This window comes from Athene noctua, chromosome 2 (genome assembly GCF_965140245.1).
Source record: "Athene noctua chromosome 2, bAthNoc1.hap1.1, whole genome shotgun sequence".
Classification (NCBI taxonomy): domain Eukaryota; kingdom Metazoa; phylum Chordata; class Aves; order Strigiformes; family Strigidae; genus Athene; species Athene noctua.
The window spans coordinates 108,463,610-108,480,535 of NC_134038.1; the positions used below are offsets into that span (position 1 = coordinate 108,463,610).

Consider the following 16,926-nt stretch of genomic DNA (forward strand, 5'->3'; position numbering starts at 1 on the left):
TCAGTTGTCCTGGTTGTGGGATGCCACTCAAAATGTTAAAAAGAGCAACTGTTGGAGAACTTCAGACTATTTGTTTAGAGCTAAGCATTTTGTTCAAAACAAGGGATTATAAAGAGTTACTGTGCAAGTGTGAAGCTCAGCTGTACCTATAAGAGCTTTACAGTTTGAGGGCGATCCAGAGCTATGTGCTTTCAGAATCTTTAAAATCCAAGGAAATGGTTTTGCTTTCCTTTAGTTCTTTACCTTTTTTTGTGGTGTGTTTTTCTTTTTTTTCCTTCACCTGTAAAGAGAAGAATTAATTGGTTCTTGTTCCTAGTGTCTTTCTGGTACTGATGCCAGCTAAGGGATCACTGACGTATTGCAGACTGCCATATGGAAGCTACCACTAATTCTGAGTTCAGGAGGTAGAGTCTTTTGGAGCTGTAGCTCTATAACTTTCTTCTGCTCTGTGCTTCTTCTCAAGGTTTTCTCAATGGAAAACAGCTTCTGGCAGGTAGCTGTGATAACTAAAGCTTCCTTTTTCTCATATGGCTTGTATGTTCATGGGCTTCTTCGTTTTCTCCTTTCCGTCTGTGTAAGCTGGTGCTTCTGTAGTGCAGTAGCTGTCACATTCACCTCGCATGTGGAAGGTCCCTGGATTTAAGCCAGACAGAAATAGGCAGTCCTGTGAACACTGAGGTGTCTGCACTAAAGGTGAGAAAGCTCTCTTGGGTAAAATTTTTCCATGGTAAATATTGGCTAGCAGGGTTTGAAGAAAAGTGGGGAGATAAGGCCTTGTACCACCTTTCCTTTTAAAGCAACTCTAGGATTTTTTTAATCCTACCTGTCTGTCTTTCCACTTGCATTTTGAGAGATTCCTTAGTGTTATCTCAGGCACTTGTTGATTGCAATTAGGAAATAGAACAGAGACAGAATTCAGGAGTTCTGGCTACAATTGTGCAATCTTCAGCAAGTCACTTGGACCGCAGTTCAAGTTTCCATCTAGTGACTAATGATATCATTATAGATATCTGCAAATCTGCTCTTGTAAAGAGGAAAGCCTCATCCAAGCTGTCACATTTTAGTGCACCTGTGAAGGGTTTTGTGTAGGTCTCTTAAGATGACTTGTGTTCAAATCCTCTGTGGCTCATGCTACTGTAGGAGTTTGGGATCTCTTCTGTTTTCACAGTTGTTTTTTTTGTCCTGATACCAATCCTTGGGACTCTTTTAAAGTCTTTTGTGGCTTGTCCATGCTACTCTGCCTCAGTTGTATTCCTAACTGTATTGTCATGATGTAGTAATTGAGATTGTTAGTCTTTGAGTAATTGCCAATTCCAGCTAAAAGGGTTAGGTTTGGAAAGATCTGTTGCAGAGACTTGGCATGTAATTTTAGGTAAGTACTTCTAATTGTATATTTTAAATCTCTGGCTGACTCGTTCCTGACAATGATTTTTCTTCTTATGGTAGGCCTGCAATGAATTGCTGTGGTCAGCTCTCCTAAGCATCTGATTTTGTGACAGAATCTAGTGTGGGTCCATCTGTAGGCTTGCAACTATAGATATTAATTTTAAAATCATGGGGAGGTGAAGGGAGGTAAAGGATGGTTCTGAGCTGTAGCAGCTTCCTGGGGCAGTGGTTACCCAGGTAGATGTGTTGTGTGAAGAAGTATTTTCCCTGGATTTGTTCTGAATTTGTCAGTTTATCAGATGTTGTTTCCCAGCACAAGAGCCAAAAGTATGGAAGTTCTTGATTTCCCTGCTCTGTGCCTCTTACCTCCCCTACTTTTTTTATCTTGTCTCCATGTTTGCTTCTTCCCCAAAGTAAATATTCTCAAGTTTTTCAGTCTTGTAGTCTCCCTTCATGGCAGTTTACCTGATCAGTTTAATTACCGTTTTTGAGCAACTACTTTTTATTACATGATTGCTTTGGGTTTTTATTCCGAAAAACGTAAATGTAAGTCCTTGCAGCTTACAGTGGTTTTAAGAAGCAAGTGCAAAGAGAAATATGATGAGTTCATACTGGGGTATGTTATGCCCCCTCCTTGCTTGCTTCCCTCCCCCAATGCAGTTAAAAGCTTGGGCTTTTATTAGATGCATTATCTTGTTGCGCTGAATGTATCTGAGCACAAAAGTCAGCTTACGGAAAACTTCGATGTATCGCCTGGGGTCAGGACAATGCTCTCATGTTACGGCCCTGCCCAGTCATCAGGCAGTGGGATAGAAAAGGGAAAATTGTGCTTAAATTATTTTTAATTTTTTTTTCTACAGTACTTCAGCCCCATAGACTTCTCTACTGAGACAAGATTGTTTATTCCTAGAATCTTCCTAGCAAAGAGGGAAAAATCCTGTCATGTTGCTTGGGAAGAGGGTAGAGAGAGGCAAACAGTTCTGCCATTGATAAGCATGACTTGTGTCTTCTACGGCTCTTTCAATGTCCATGTCACTTGGTGGCTGGTGCTTCTTCTGTTTCTTGGGATGGAGAAGAGGAAGGTTAGTTTGGAGTGGGTATAGGAAATGCACAGTAAGTAGCTCTATCACTAGCTGAATGGAGTCTTGAGCTTGCTTTAAGCTTCTATAGCAGCAGGTACCCAGAGGCCAGTGAACCTGGGACACCTCCTAGCTTGTGGAGATGCCATACAAGGTTGCTTAAGTGGTCTTGCCATCCAAGAGTGATTAAGTGGTATGACTTGGCTTGTTAAAGCTATTGATCTTCATCCTTGTATCTCAACATACACTTGAGTTGTGTGGGTAGTCAGAGATAATCTGCATGCTTTGCAAACACTGCATGACATTCTAGGTTAACGCAGTGGATTAATTGCTTCTACAGGGTATGGAAATGTAAGAAGGACCAGTTTTGTTGCTTTGGAAGCAAACCAAGTCTAGGACATTCAGCTCTTCAGCAGAAATGCGAATTACTGTAAAGAATATAGACATGCAGGAGTAATGCAGTTCAGAGATGTGGCTTTTTCTAGCCCAGCTACTGAATTATGTGATGTCAGGAATTTATTTCAGTGCTTGATCTTTATCTTTCTCCCTGCACATTTTTGAATGCTCCCAGCTCTTTCCTAGATTGCATGTGGGGTTCAGCTGGAAGGGAAGTACAGTATAGTTTGTAATGATTCTTGCTCCCTTGTGTGACTGGAAGTAGAATGTAGGGATAGGTGGTCAAATACAGTGCTGTCTACAATTGGTCTTGGACTTTTTGATTTTTTTTTACTGAAGTTCCACTTCTTACTTGTCTTGCAACCCACAGTAGTTAACAAACTTATACAGCATTTGGTGTGTGCTTAAAAACAGTCTGCTCATGTGGTATATTTCCCAGCTGGACACTGTTCATTACTGTGTTTTTGCTCTTACCTCTCCTTTCTTTTGTGGGATGCTGGTTGTGTTACTGCTGTTGCCTATCCTTGAAACACAGTGGTAAACATCTGACTCAAAATAACCATGCTTCAAGCTTCTTTTTTTGTTTTAAAGGATTACTGTTCTAAAAGGCTTTAAATCTACCTTCTGTCCAGCAAACTGCTTCATTTTCATGCAATTAAAGCTGGGTTAGCTTTCTTTCATCCACATGGATTTTTTTCCCTTCATACTTTGAGTAGCAGTTGATGTGGGTTGTCTGTTTAGTAGTTAGTAGGAATGTTGAATGGCAGAGAGGGGAACATAAGCTATGGGGTACTTCACATTGGGATTTTCCAGCTCGAGGGAACTGCTGCTTCTTTAGTTCCTAAAAGATGATCCAACAGGAGATGGGCTCAGGAAGGAGCATGGGAGATGTGGTGTTGCTGCTCCTAGGAGGAGACTCCAAACTCTTCCTAGTCCACAGACTGATAGGACTGGGCCTGGCAGGTCTACACAATAAAGGAGTGAAGTGAAGGTGGTATTCTTCCACTGCTATGGTCAGGGGGCAGTTAAGGAAGCCAAGGGAACAAGTTTGACTGCAATGAAAATAAACGTCATTTTGAATTTTATGGAATTAACCTGGGGAACTTGCTGCCAATAATATGGAGATGAAACACTGTGTGAGATTAAATAAATCAACTTGTAGTTGAGAAGGTTAAATTAGATAGGATTTTGAAAAAGGATTATGAATTCCCCTGGCCTAAAGCATAAGCCAACTGTTAACTGCCCAGGCTTAGTCAGAAGTCTTCCCTCTGGGCAGATGATTGTGTTACTGCTTGTTACAGGGTTATACACTTTCTTTTGAAGACTTAGACAGGATACTGAACTGACTTTGATCTGACAGAGTAGTTCCTACAAGTGAATTAACCAGACTGTAAGGTTGTTGGGAACAAGGCAGCAGACTGCTGTAGAAGTGGTATAGATGTTTCATCCATGCCTGTCACCTTATGGGAGTTGCCATTAGAATTCCATTTCCAGTCCTTAGGACCTTTACACTTGCTCCAGGGGCAAAAGTCCCCAAGGGTCAATCCCAGAGAGTCTGATGTATAGTATGTGGCTTCTGCGTGGTTATCTGATATACCACGTTACATGTTTTGTTGCATGATGGGATTGCAGCTTTATAGAAGACTTAAACCTAAACTGTGTACAGCTTGGTTGTATTTTTTCTTAAAGCAGCAACAACAGAAATCTTAATTACTGTGCTGGTTGAAGGTGGTGGGGTATTTTTTGATAAAGTTCATAATGAACATCAAGATAAAGGTGGGTGAAGTCCTTAATGTAGAATGTCTTCCTTCACTTGAATTGGATAAGCATGAGAGAGTGCATGTAAATAACTTTACAGAGTTTGTAACTGTATTAATCACAAATGTAATTCAAGAAGGAAGTTTTAATGGCTCAGGAGCAGGTGGTCCCCAGGTGCTCTAAGAGAAGCCAATGCCAGAGAAGACCACCCTGGCTAAACAGGGAGCTTTGACTGCAACTCAGGGAGAAAATGAGAGTTTACAGCCTTTGGAAGAAGGGGCTAGCCACACAGTGATTACAGAGAGGCTGTGAGGCTAGGCAGGGCAGAAATCAGGAGGTCTAAAGCCCAGCTGGAAATTAATCTGGTTTCAGCAACAAAGGACAACAAGAAATGTTTCTATAAGTATGTGAGCAGCTAAAGAAAGATCAGGGAGAGTCTCCATCCCCTGCTAGACACAGGAGGAAACATGGTAACAAGTGGTGAGGAGAAGGCTGAGGACCTTAATGCCTTCTTTGCCTCAGTCTTTAATAACAAGACTAGTTGTATTGAGGGAATCCAGCCTCCTCAGCCAGAAGACAGAGACTGGGAGAATGAACACCCTCCCCATTTCAGGAGGAGATAGTCAGTGACCTACTGCATCACATAGACATAACAAGTCTATGGGACCAGATGGGATACACCCGAGGGTGCTGAAGGAGCTGGCTGGGGTGCTCGCCAAGCCGCTTTCCATCATTTACCAGCAGTCCTGGCTGACCAGGGAGGTCCCGACTGATTGGAAATTGGCCAATGTGATGCCCATATATAAGAAGGGTCAGAAGGATGATCCGGGAAATTACAGGCCTGTCAGCTTGACTTCGGTGCCCGGGAAGCTGATGGAGCAGCTCATCCTAAACACCATTATGCAACACATGAGGGACAACCAGATGATCAGGCCCAGTCAGCATGGGTTTATGAAAGGCAGGTCCTGCTTGACAAATCTGATCTCCTTCTACAACAGGGCGACCTGATTATTGGATGAGGGAAAGGCTGTGGATGTTGTTTACCTTGACTTCAGTAAGGCCTTTCACAACGTTTCCCACAGCATTCTCCTGGAAAACTGGCTGCTCGTGGACTGGATGGGAACGTGCTTTGCTGGGTAAAGATCTATCTGGATGGCCAGGCCCAAAGAGTTGTGGTGAAAAGAGTTAAATCCAGTTGGTCGCTTGTCATGAGTGGTGTCCCCCGGGGCTCGGTTTCGGGGCCACTGTTTAACATCTTTATTGATGATCTAGACGAGGGGATCGAGTGCACCCTCAGTCAGTTTGCAGACGACACCAAGTTGGGTGGGAGTGTTGATCTGCTCGAGGGTAGGGAGGCTCTGCAGAGAGACCTGGATAGGCTGGAGCCATGGGCTGAGGCCAACTGGAGGAGTTTCCATAAGGCCAAATGCCGGGGGCTGCCCTTGGGCCCCAACAACCCCCAGCAGCGCTACAGGCTTGGGGAGGAGTGGCTGGAGAGCTGCCAGTCAGAGAGGGACCTGGGGGGGTTGATTGACAGCTGGCTGAACAGGAGCCAGCAGTGTGCCCAGGGGGCCAAGAAGGCCAATGGCATCCTGGCTTGTGTCAGCACTAGCGTGGCCAGCAGGGACAGGGAAGGGATCTGACCCCTGGACTCGGCACTGGTGAGGCTGCCCCTCGATTCCTGTGTTCAGTTTTGGGCCCCTCACTACAAAAAGGACATTGAATGACTCGAGCGTGTCCAGAGAAGGGCAACAAAGCTGGTGAAGGCTCTGGAGCACAGGTCGTACAGGGAGCGGCTAAGGGAACTGGGGGTGTTTAGTCTGGAGAAGAGGAGGCTGAGGGGAGACCTCATCGCCCTCTACAGCTACCTGAAAGGAGGTTGCAGAGAGCTGGGGATGAGCCTCTTGAACCAAGTAACAAGCGATAGGACAAGAGGTAATGGCCTCAAGTTGTGTCAGGGGAGGTTTAGACTGGATATTAGGAAGCATTTCTTTACAGAAGGGGTTGTTAGGCGTTGGAATGGGCTGCCCAGGGAGGTGATGGAGTCCCCATCCCTGGAGGTGTTTAAGAGTCAGTTGACACAGTGCTGAGGGATATGGTGTAGTTGAGAACTGTCAGTGTTAGGTTAATGGTTGGACTTTTTCAACCTAGACGATTCTGTGATTCTATGTATTGTCAAACTGTAAACACTGAGTACTGATCTGAACAAGTGTAGGGGTCAGTTATATGTTGGCAAAGTGGGTAAAGCTTGTTTTGCTTGTATCTGCTAGATGAGTCAGTCACTTGTTTCAGCCACAAAGTGAATGGTCAATTAAAAATTGCACATGTCAATTGCTACACCATAAGTTTTAAACATCCGTTTCCTTCAGTACGTTGTCACTAATGCTGCAGACCTTGAAAGAGGGAATTACCACTGATGGATGCTGAGGAATAGCCATTGAAATGGGCAACTGCTGAGAGACTTGCCACAGGACTGGTTTGTTCCTGTCAAATAAGATTAATTTATGGATGAAAACTTGTTATCCCTTTCAAAATTGTTTCTTTTCCACTGTTCCTCTGGATGGGCTAATCTAACCCCTTCTTAATTCTGTCAGTCTATCTCCTGTATCCACATCATGAGGTAAGGAGTTGAACTGGATAATCTGGACATGGAAGTTGGATCAGAATGGCTGATTGAGCTCTGTGCTCTTCCCCATCTTTAGAAAATGTCTCAAGTTGTATGTGGTAGGGGAACATGATGTTTTTTTATGCTGATGTTTAAAAAGGGGAATGAATTAATACTCTGTTTTACACCCTTTTAGTTAAAGTGTAAGAATTCCACTTGGAGCAAAATTTGAACAGTTACAGCTGCCTGTAGGACCAGAACTCCTAATCCTGCTTTAAAAGGATGAGGAAGAGCTAAGCCTTACACCTTGATTTCAGCTGAGAGTTAAGTTCTTTGCCAGCCACAGTTGGAGCATTGGTGTATTCAAAGGGGAGATCCCATCTGACCTGCTTTTATTTTCCACCCCAGGGTGTGCTTTCCCTCCCCAGTTCAGTTATGGTTCTGATTGCCTTTTAATAGGGTAGCCAAGTTAACAGCTTTCTGGGTTCCTCTGAAATTGCAGGTAGGCACATAAAAGCAGACTACTGCTGTGTTGTATCTCTTGAGTTCATGTCAATATGTAGGAAGTAAAACTAAACAAAGCATGGTTTTCATCCTTGTATTTGAGAGCAAGTGTCTTTGAAACATGCCTCAGGGACAGGTAAACACAGAGTAGAAGGTGATGATGTGAACAGAAAATACCAGTAAGAAAGTTCAGCTAGTAGCTGAAATACAACCTTACTTGTTTTGTATCTTGGCTCCTATTAACTCCAGTTGTATGTCAGTGGGCAAATAAATGCACTTCCAAAATAGCAGATCTCCAGAAATGTGTCTGACTTACAGGAGACTAATAGGTTTCTTATGATTCTAAATTATACTTCACAGCAGTTTTATTAGCGTTTCAGAAGCCTTGAAATGCTTCTTTTATTGCCTGCAGAAGTACTGAAAACATTCATCAGAACCCTTAATGGAAGACACGGAGGCCTTTATAGCTAATCTCAGTCTGTTTGCTTTTGGTATTTGACAGTGCAGATATTTTTAATATTTAGCCCAGGGTGAGCGTGTAACCATCTCCAAGCCATTGCCTGTGTCTAGACACGTTTTTATCGGTAATTCATTCTCCATAACTGAGCAGAAGGCAGTGTAATTTATGGATCCTGAAATGGGGAATTGGCAGTAAGGCTTGTAACTGAAGCCATCTACTGTGAGGGGTGTTGGTGCGTAAGCAACTGGATGCAAGAGCTGTCTACCATCCACTGGATCTGCGGATGGTTTGATGGGTCTGTATCAAGTGGCCTATGCCTGTTGGTGAAGTGGGAATAAAGCAACATTTTCAGCTCAAAACTTGCATGTAGCAGCCCAAATAAATTCTGATGTTTAGCACTGACATTGTTACAGAAGTGTAGAAATCGGAGATTTTTATAAAGGAGCCTTCCAATATAGTTTCAATGCTAGCAACAATGAGAGGAGCATAGTTGTAACTTGGTTACTACTTTGTGTAATTTGGGGATAGCAGCCTTGTTAGGGAGGAGATAGGGAGAGGAAATCTTTGCCTGCTATGACTTTGTCATGTTTGAAGTGTGGCAGACTCTGAAAAACTTTGGAAATAGTATTAAAGCTGCACTTACTGCACACAGAAGGACTGTTGCTGCATTTTATCTGCTCCTGCTCCCTTTTTCTCTAAGTATGCTTTAGAACAGAGCTCCCCAGTGATCCTTGACTGCGATTCCTGCCTTAACTACAGCTCTTCAGCCTTTGTACTTCAGCATTTGTACTGCTGTAGCAGACTGTTGTATGTATGACAGTTGGCTTGGTTTTAATTATGTGAGGAAGCATTTTAACTGCAAAGCCCACCGTGATTTGCCATGATCAGTTAAAATGGTTGTATGCATTGAGCCTCTAGGATGTTAGTACCCTCTGTGAGGGTGAAGAGGAACACAACTTAGATGTAACTGATGTGAGTTTAGCCTAGAAAACTATTGAAAATGAGGTTAGGGGGTCTGTGGGTGGGAGGGAAAGTTTGCCTGACTGTTGCTCTTTCTTACTGGTAATAATGTAAAAACACTGGACATCATGGACTGTGATGCAATTAATTATTCAGAGCTGTGCAACACTCTGAGAAATGGTTTAATCTGCCTGTGTTACACATCCACTATCTGATGGAGGTGTTTGATTGCATAGATCAGCTTTGTGATTATTTTCCTTCTTTGTGCACCAAAGCATATGACAGACTGGAGCTTTTTTTTTTACACTGTGCTTCCCAGCCTGGGGAGCAGACTGTGGTAATGAACAAGAGAGGAAGTGCTTGGAAAATAGTGAAACTGTAACTAAGTGTCACAGAATGCCTGCAAAATGCCGTAGTACAGGGCTGCTTGAATGGCAAAGATCTGATCCAGGTCTAGGCTCTTAAGTAAACTTGGTCCAGGCTTTTTCTCACTGTCTCCTGAATTCTGGTGGGGTACACTAATATATATAAAATGTGCAAATTTTTGTGTATATTTCTTGTACTCTCTCTTGATCTCCAAGGGAGCTGGTTCAAAATATTTTAGAAGTTCTAGCTGAGAAAAGATAAAAGCTCCTCTAGATCATCTCTGAGACTGGTGGACTTGGGGCAGTCTGGCTGATGGGATGATTAACCAGTCAGCATTCTGCTTGCTTCTTTCCACCCGTTTCCTCTCAAGCCATTTGTCCATGTGTGGGTTTTTTTTAATTGTCCAGGAGAGAAGTTAGGCACTTGTCTTTGCTTGCATGTTTAAAAGAAAAAAAATCTTTAAAATTAATTTAAAGCTTTAGGCTGAATGGTAATTTCATGCTCAGGGACCAAGATTGTCAGGTTTATGGATCTCTTAGCACTGGACTGAGCTCCTAGTTCTGAGGAAGTCTGAAATGATCCTAGGGTAAGCAAATGAGTTCAAAACTCTGAGCTCAATGGGTTTTGGAAAGGTTTCATGGATGAAAATTGTTGCACTCATGTTTACAGACAGCAGCTTTCCAACCAGCTGGGTTTTGTGCAAGGAATATGGCAGGGCACAAACTAGTCAGTGTGTCTGACCTGTGTTATCCAGAGCCCCAATTCCCATCCATCCCCTGTAGAAACTTAAGGCAGGGAAGTGAAAAGCACATTTTTGTTGTCTGCTTTGCCTGAAAGATTTTCCTGCATTGTGAAGAAACCTAACTAGAAAGCATTAGAGAACTCCAAAGGTGCTGATTTATTTCCGTTTTGAAAAATAGCTTGATACAACTGAGTGTTTGCAAGGAAGGGAGCTGCAACTGTCAGAGTAAGCAGAGGATATTGTTTCAGGCTGTATTTATTTTCATGAAGTGATTTTTTAGTCAATGAGTAGGCTATACTGAGATGAATAGCCTACTCCTCACTCTTCAGATATCCTTTCCTGTTTAGAAGGATTCTTTTTTAATCTGCTTATTGGAGCTTTCTGGAAAGTTGGTGCCTCTTCTGGGGAAGCAGAAAGAGGAGCCCGTTGTGTTTGATTCCTCAAATGCACCTACTCCCTGAAAAGCAGTATTAAAGTGGATAAATCAACATTAGCATGTTTCTTTGTAGCTGTGATTGCCAACTAAACCCTTGCCAAGGGGGAAGCAGCATGCCTTTACGCTATACTTAGTCACAAGCAGAGCTTTGTACATGAGCAGGAGAAGAATATGCTGCATCTGTGGGGCATCCTAGACACAGGTGAATCCTTCTCAGAGCTTTCTCTTGTACTTTGGTATCAGGGAAGTCTTGTGCTTAGAGGCAGGAAAGGATCAGGATGTGAAGAGCCCTTGATCTCCTTCCTTGTGTGTTTGGGATTGTGGTGCTCGGCTGAACTGGTGTCATGGGGAGGGGTCTGACAGCAAACAGTCATTAAACCTTTAAAAGTAAGCGGCGTCCACATGTTCAGTGAAGGAAATGTCTTAGCTGAGAGCAGAAATTGAGGATATTTGGGGATGAGTGGTGTGGGTGATGCTAGAGGTTACAACTTGACAAGTGTGGGACTTGACTGAGGCACAGAGGCCCAGCTGGGTGTAGTGCAGGGTGCCAGGCTTGGCTTAATGGATGTCTTTTGTCTGTGGACAGTCAAGAAACTGTGGCCTTCTGTCCAAACTGGTGATTTGTGCTTGCATAATGAAAAATCAGTTGATGTTTTCTGTGGTGGTGTTTCCCTCATAACCTGGAAAACCTCAACCCTTAACCCATAACCACATCTAAGAATAAGCACAGTCAAAACTAAAACAATTTAATATCTGAGTATATTTCATATTGTACTCCATCTGTAATAGCTAACCACTTTCTGATCTCAAACTGGTTTCCCCCTTCCTCCAGTATGACAAAAGATTTTAACTGTCCTTTGTGCCTTCAACCTCATTGAGCTAAGCTATCTGCTTTCCTGTTGAGAAGAGATATTAGGAATAAGAGACCTTTTTTTTTTTTTAACAGAGGCAAATATTTCCCTTTCTCATCCAACTTACACTCTTCAACTGATTAAGTATCTGTTGTGTAATGTCTCACTGGAAGGAGGTGTCAGCATAAACTTCTTAGGTAACAAACTGATGTGAATTTTCAGGAATGTTCTGTTGACTGCATGCAGGTGTTCTGGTTATGACCACTGTATTGCCCTTGCCAAGGGGTTTTTGGTCAACTTTTTTCTTTCTTCTAGATAGACAGGAAGAATACCCTAAACTACCTTTGGGTCCTAGCAGGATGCAGGCCGAGTGTTATTATTTCTGGATTTTTGATGTTTAGCTTCTAGGTATCCTTTTTCTTTGCACCTTCTATCAACATTGTGTCTTGAGGAATATAACTTCTGTGCCCAAGGAATAATAAATCACTGGGTCCAACTGCTAATGCTTTGTTTTTCTCTACAGAAAGAAATTCAAGCCATGAGTCAGTGCCATCACCCCAACATTGTATCTTACTACACGTCATTCGTGGTGAAAGATGAGCTTTGGCTGGTGATGAAGTTACTTAGTGGAGGTGAGTGGGACAATTTCCTTACCCTAAAAGGCAACGTAAAAACTGCCTGTAATACCCTTTCTCTTGTTTTCCTCCTAAGCTTCCCACTTGTAAATCGAGACATTTGAATAACAGTATTTAACTGCAGTTCATTCAGCTCAGAAATAGCTTCTTGTGTTATGTACATCAGTAATAACACCTAACTGCATGACTGTGTTACCTTCTTTTCCCTTTCCTATTTTGTATATTTGACAGTATTTCATAGAGTTATTTTGTATGTGTTTGCTGAATGACTTACTTGAGTATCTGAAAAATGGAGTGTATGACTTCAGACATTAACAAAAGAAACAAGTGCAGGTGTAGTAGTTGAAACCATCCTAAACTTCTGGGAAAGAAATTTCACTGTCATCTTCTCAAATCATATCATACAGAATGGTTTGGTTTGGAAGGAACCTTAAAAATCACTAGTTCCAACCCCCCTGCCATGGGCAGGGACACCTTCCACTAGACCAGGTTGCTCAAAGCCCCGTCCAACCTGGCCCTGAACACTACCAGGGAGGGGGCAGCCACAGCTTCTCTGGGCAACTTGTTCCAGTGTTTCACCTCCCTTGTGTTAAAGAGTTTCTTCCTTATATCTAATATAAATCTACCCTCTTTCAGGTTAAAACTGTTACCCCTCATCCTATCACTACACTTCCTGATAAAGAGTCCCTCCCCATCTTTCCTGTTGGCCCACTTTAAGTACTGGAAGGCTGTTATAAGGTCTCCTGGGGTCTTCTCTTCTCCAGGCTGAACAACCTCCTCTCTCTCAGCCTGTCCTCACAGGTGTGTTGCTGCAGTCCCCTCATCTTTGTGGCCTCCTCTGGACCTGTTCGAGCAGGTCCATGTCCTTCTGATGTTGGAGGCCCCAGAGATGGACACAGAACTCCAGGTGGGGTCTTACAAGAGTGGAGTAGAGGGTGAGAATCACCTCTGTCGACCTGCTGGCCACACTTCTATTGAGGCAGCCCAGGACGTGGTTGGCTTTCTCAGCTGCAAGTGCACATTGTTGGCTCAGTCAGATTTCTGTCCACTAACCCCCAAGTCCTCCTCTGCAGGGCTGCTCTCGGTGCACTCGTTGCCCAGCCTGCATTTTTGCATGGGATTGCCTCAACCCATATGCAAGACCTTGCACTTGGCCTTGCTGAACTTCATGAGGTTTGCACAAATCCACCTCTCAAACCTGTCCAGGTCCCTCTGGATTGTCCATCCCTTCCTTCCAGTGTGGTGATTGCACCACACAGCTTGGTGTCATCAGCAAACTTGCTGAGGGCGCAGCAAGATAATGGATCTGAAAAGATGCTTCTCAGGTCATGTTAACAAATGTTTGTTCATCTTGTTCTGTAATTCTAGGATAGCTTTGAACTAGAGAAGTCCCCTGAGCCCAATCATTTCCACTAGCTTTGTTGTGAGAATTGCAACTTCTGTTTGACCTTTTTCTCACTTGCAGCTTGGAGGCCTTCATGGTGTGGATGGCTTGTGGGTAACCAGCCAATCTATTGATATTTTAACTTATTTATGTTTTGGCTACACCTGTGAGAAACTTTAAATTGCTTCTATTTTGGACAGAGCTACTCCTATAATGTCTGTGTACAGCCTTGAAAAGGGAAGAGTGCGTGCAGCTTGATTTGTACAGTGTCATTGCTCAGAGCTGAATTACATTGCTCACTTGTTCTAGTTGTTAAAATAACTGGGAATATTCAGAGCACTTTCAAATTACCGCATAGTTAACACAGAGCCAGGCAAACTTTCCTATTTCTGGATTTATTCTCTCAGACACCGGAGAAACAGCTTTTTTGTTTTGAGGGAGAGTTTGAAAACTTCTTCTCACTAATGCTTAATTTAATGTCATAATATTTTCCAGGATCCCTGTTTAAATTAGTTGAGACAAGAAAGAGAATCAAGTTCTGGATGATAACACAGAGGACTGTTGCTACATCTTAGGCCTGTCTTTAGGAAGACTTAATTTTCCTGGCACCCTAGTGAAAAGGAATTGAAAGCTGAAAAAACCCCAACTGTTTTCTTGCTTTTTTAAAAAAAAAATGTTGGCTTCTCTGTTCTTGGCTTAATACCAAGGACTGTAAAATGCCAGAAGATGATGTGGAAAAATCTGGCTAAAACTGTTGCTTTTTCCACAAGAGCTTTACAATGACCATAAAACATGTGTCTTTGCAGATCTTCTTTAGCGAATTGTAGTAGTTCTCTTGGGGGCAATCAAATTTCATGCCAACTGAAGTCTGTCTTAAAGGGTTTTTAATGGCTCATGTGCTCATGTGTCACTAAGCAATACCCTTTATTTTCTTGAAGGGACATGTAACAGGTCATTAAAGATATGATGGCTGTTTGTGTGTAGAAAAGAATCCCCTGCCAGTTTAGTGGAAGTGGTTTTGCTTTGTATCTATGGGAAAGTTTCCACAGCATGAGGAAATGGCATTTCAGGGGTGCAGGAGAGGCAACAGCAATGTTCTTGGCCTTTTTCAGGAGAGTATATAACCTCTTTGTTGTATACTGCACAGCTGCCTTAGCTAGTATTGTCACAGAGGTTTTCTGTCAGAACCAAGTAGGATTAGGCTCATCCTTGAATTTCCAAATGTTGTTTCTGTTTATCTTCATTTTTGTGTGTGGGTTTTTTTTTTTGTAAAGCTGAAAAGTAAGTCAGATTTTTTTATAGACCATCTTTTCATTGTCAAGGCACCACAAATGTAAAGACCACACGGGAACATTTCTGGAAAAATAATTATTGCTTTAGAACCAGTCTCTTGGTGGTGTGAATAATGACCTGCTTGTCATTTAATATTCCCTTAGAATAGGCTTCTACATTCCGCTGGCTGATAATTGACTCTTGTGCAGCTCTGGCATTAAGTGGGGTACTTTCAGTAAAGTAGTGCTGTGAAATCTCACTGCTTCTTACTTTGTTGTGTATGTTGAAGATGAGGGTTATACTATAGAAGATGGACAAGTAGTAGCTTAACACACACACACACACACCAGTCCTGTCTTCCAACATTTCAGTGAGCCGGTGTTAAATTTTCTCACTTAAAAAGAATCCTTTGGGGATTGGAGGTGTTGTTTAAATATATGGAAAGACTTTGAGAATGACCTGTCACTACTTACTATACAGGAGGGTACCTTGAGAGGTATTTTTCAGCTGTTTTGATTTTATACTTTTTTTATGACTGTACTTCATAAATCTCATTTTTAGATCTCCTAAGGAAATTCTACAGGATGATCTTGATGGGGGGAGAAACTTGTTTATTGGAGCTTTCTGACTGAAGACCTTTTAATTCATTTTTAGTGAGACTATTTCCAGTTGTTTTTAGGCTGATTTATGTAACAAGACACAGTTTTAAAACTACTTCTCATTTCTTTCAGCCTACTTCTTATCAGTAATAAAATGGCTAGTTTTGTGGTCGTCTGTCATCCAGTGGGAAAAATAATGATCTGAGTTTCTCAATAGGAAAAACCTTTGAGCTGTTTTTATAAACCAGAAAGGAAAAAAACACTAGGGTGCAGCCTATTTCATTCCATCTAACTCTTCAAAGAGCATGGGCTGAGATTTGTATATCCCAGTAAGCACATAGAAAATTTGTTTTGATGTCCATTCTGTATCTTCATTGTGGCTTTTGTACTTGAAAATTTCTTTTGGGTAAAAGTTCAGAATTCTACTGCTTCTGTTCCATCAGTTTCAGTCTATGCTGGCATGGGTTTTCAGGCTGAAACCAAGTTTTAATTTCAGCCTACTTAGGCTGATAAACAGCCCACAAGATGACCAGTCTGTAATGCAAGCCTTTTTGTTGTTGTTGTAAGTGAAGTTTAATTTATTTCTAGTTGCAGTCATTTTGTTGAAATCTTAACCTAGTCATATATGCAAGTATTTTAGAAACATCTCGAAGGGAAAATACTCTAAATTCATGAAGTGTTACTGTCTGGTAACAGTGCCTTGCTCTTCTGAGCAGCCAGTCAGTGTACTCAAAGGTAGCTTAATGGCCTGACCGGCATCGTTGCTGAAACTCAACTAGATGTCTCCACTTTTTCAGGTGTTGTGGTGGTGGAAGATACAGTTTTCCATCTTCTAAAAATTGCCAGCAGTGAGGAAGTAGCGTACTGGTGAGCTCTTAAGAAGTAACATGTAAAACTGCTAATCTGCATCAGAGCCAAGTCACACAGGCTGGCTGAAGTTACTGCTTAAAGCAGTTTGAACTGGCAGATTTGACACTGAAGCAGATGTAGAGCGTAGTTGTTGCAGATGGCAGAAATGTGGCTGTGATGATATCCAGCTGGTAGTGACAAGAGGTGCTGGTGTGTCCAGTTACTCTGACACCCTCTCAGATCTGGTGATGTGTGTCTGAGTCAGGTTAGTGAAGTATCTGCTGTTTTGGTTCCCTTCAGTAGAAATTTCAGACTCTTCCCTCCAATGATGAAACTGTTCTGTAGGCATCTAAGCTTAGCAGTGTCAGCTTGGCACCCTGGTCCAGTGTTACTCCAAACTAAACTCTATTTCTAGACAACTGCTGACCTGCTCTTTGCCTTGCTGGCATTCCCCTGTTGTGAATTCTACTCATGCCTTTTTAAAGCCATCTACAGCCCAGTCTTGCGCTTTAACTCCTGTGGCTTTTCAGTAGGAAGAGAAGCAGTTGTCCTTTTGTTCTTGTGCTTTTTCTGATTGTGACCTGTTTGCTCCTCTAAATTCTTGCTGGTTTTAACAACAGCTCTCATGTCACAGGTGACCCAAG

At 42.4% G+C, this 16,926-nt stretch overlaps 1 protein-coding gene across 3 annotated transcripts in view; it reads left to right on the top strand.

Annotated features, from left to right (window-relative positions):
• The window catches only part of OXSR1 (oxidative stress responsive kinase 1), a 93,865-nt gene that overhangs the window by 19,783 nt on the left and 57,156 nt on the right, over window positions 1–16,926 (top strand). For all 3 annotated transcript variants that reach the window (XM_074899860.1, XM_074899858.1, XM_074899859.1), the window contains exon 3: window positions 12,067–12,175. In XM_074899860.1, coding sequence (XP_074755961.1) covers window positions 12,067–12,175 — 109 coding nt within the window. The remainder of the gene's footprint in view (window positions 1–12,066; window positions 12,176–16,926) is intronic.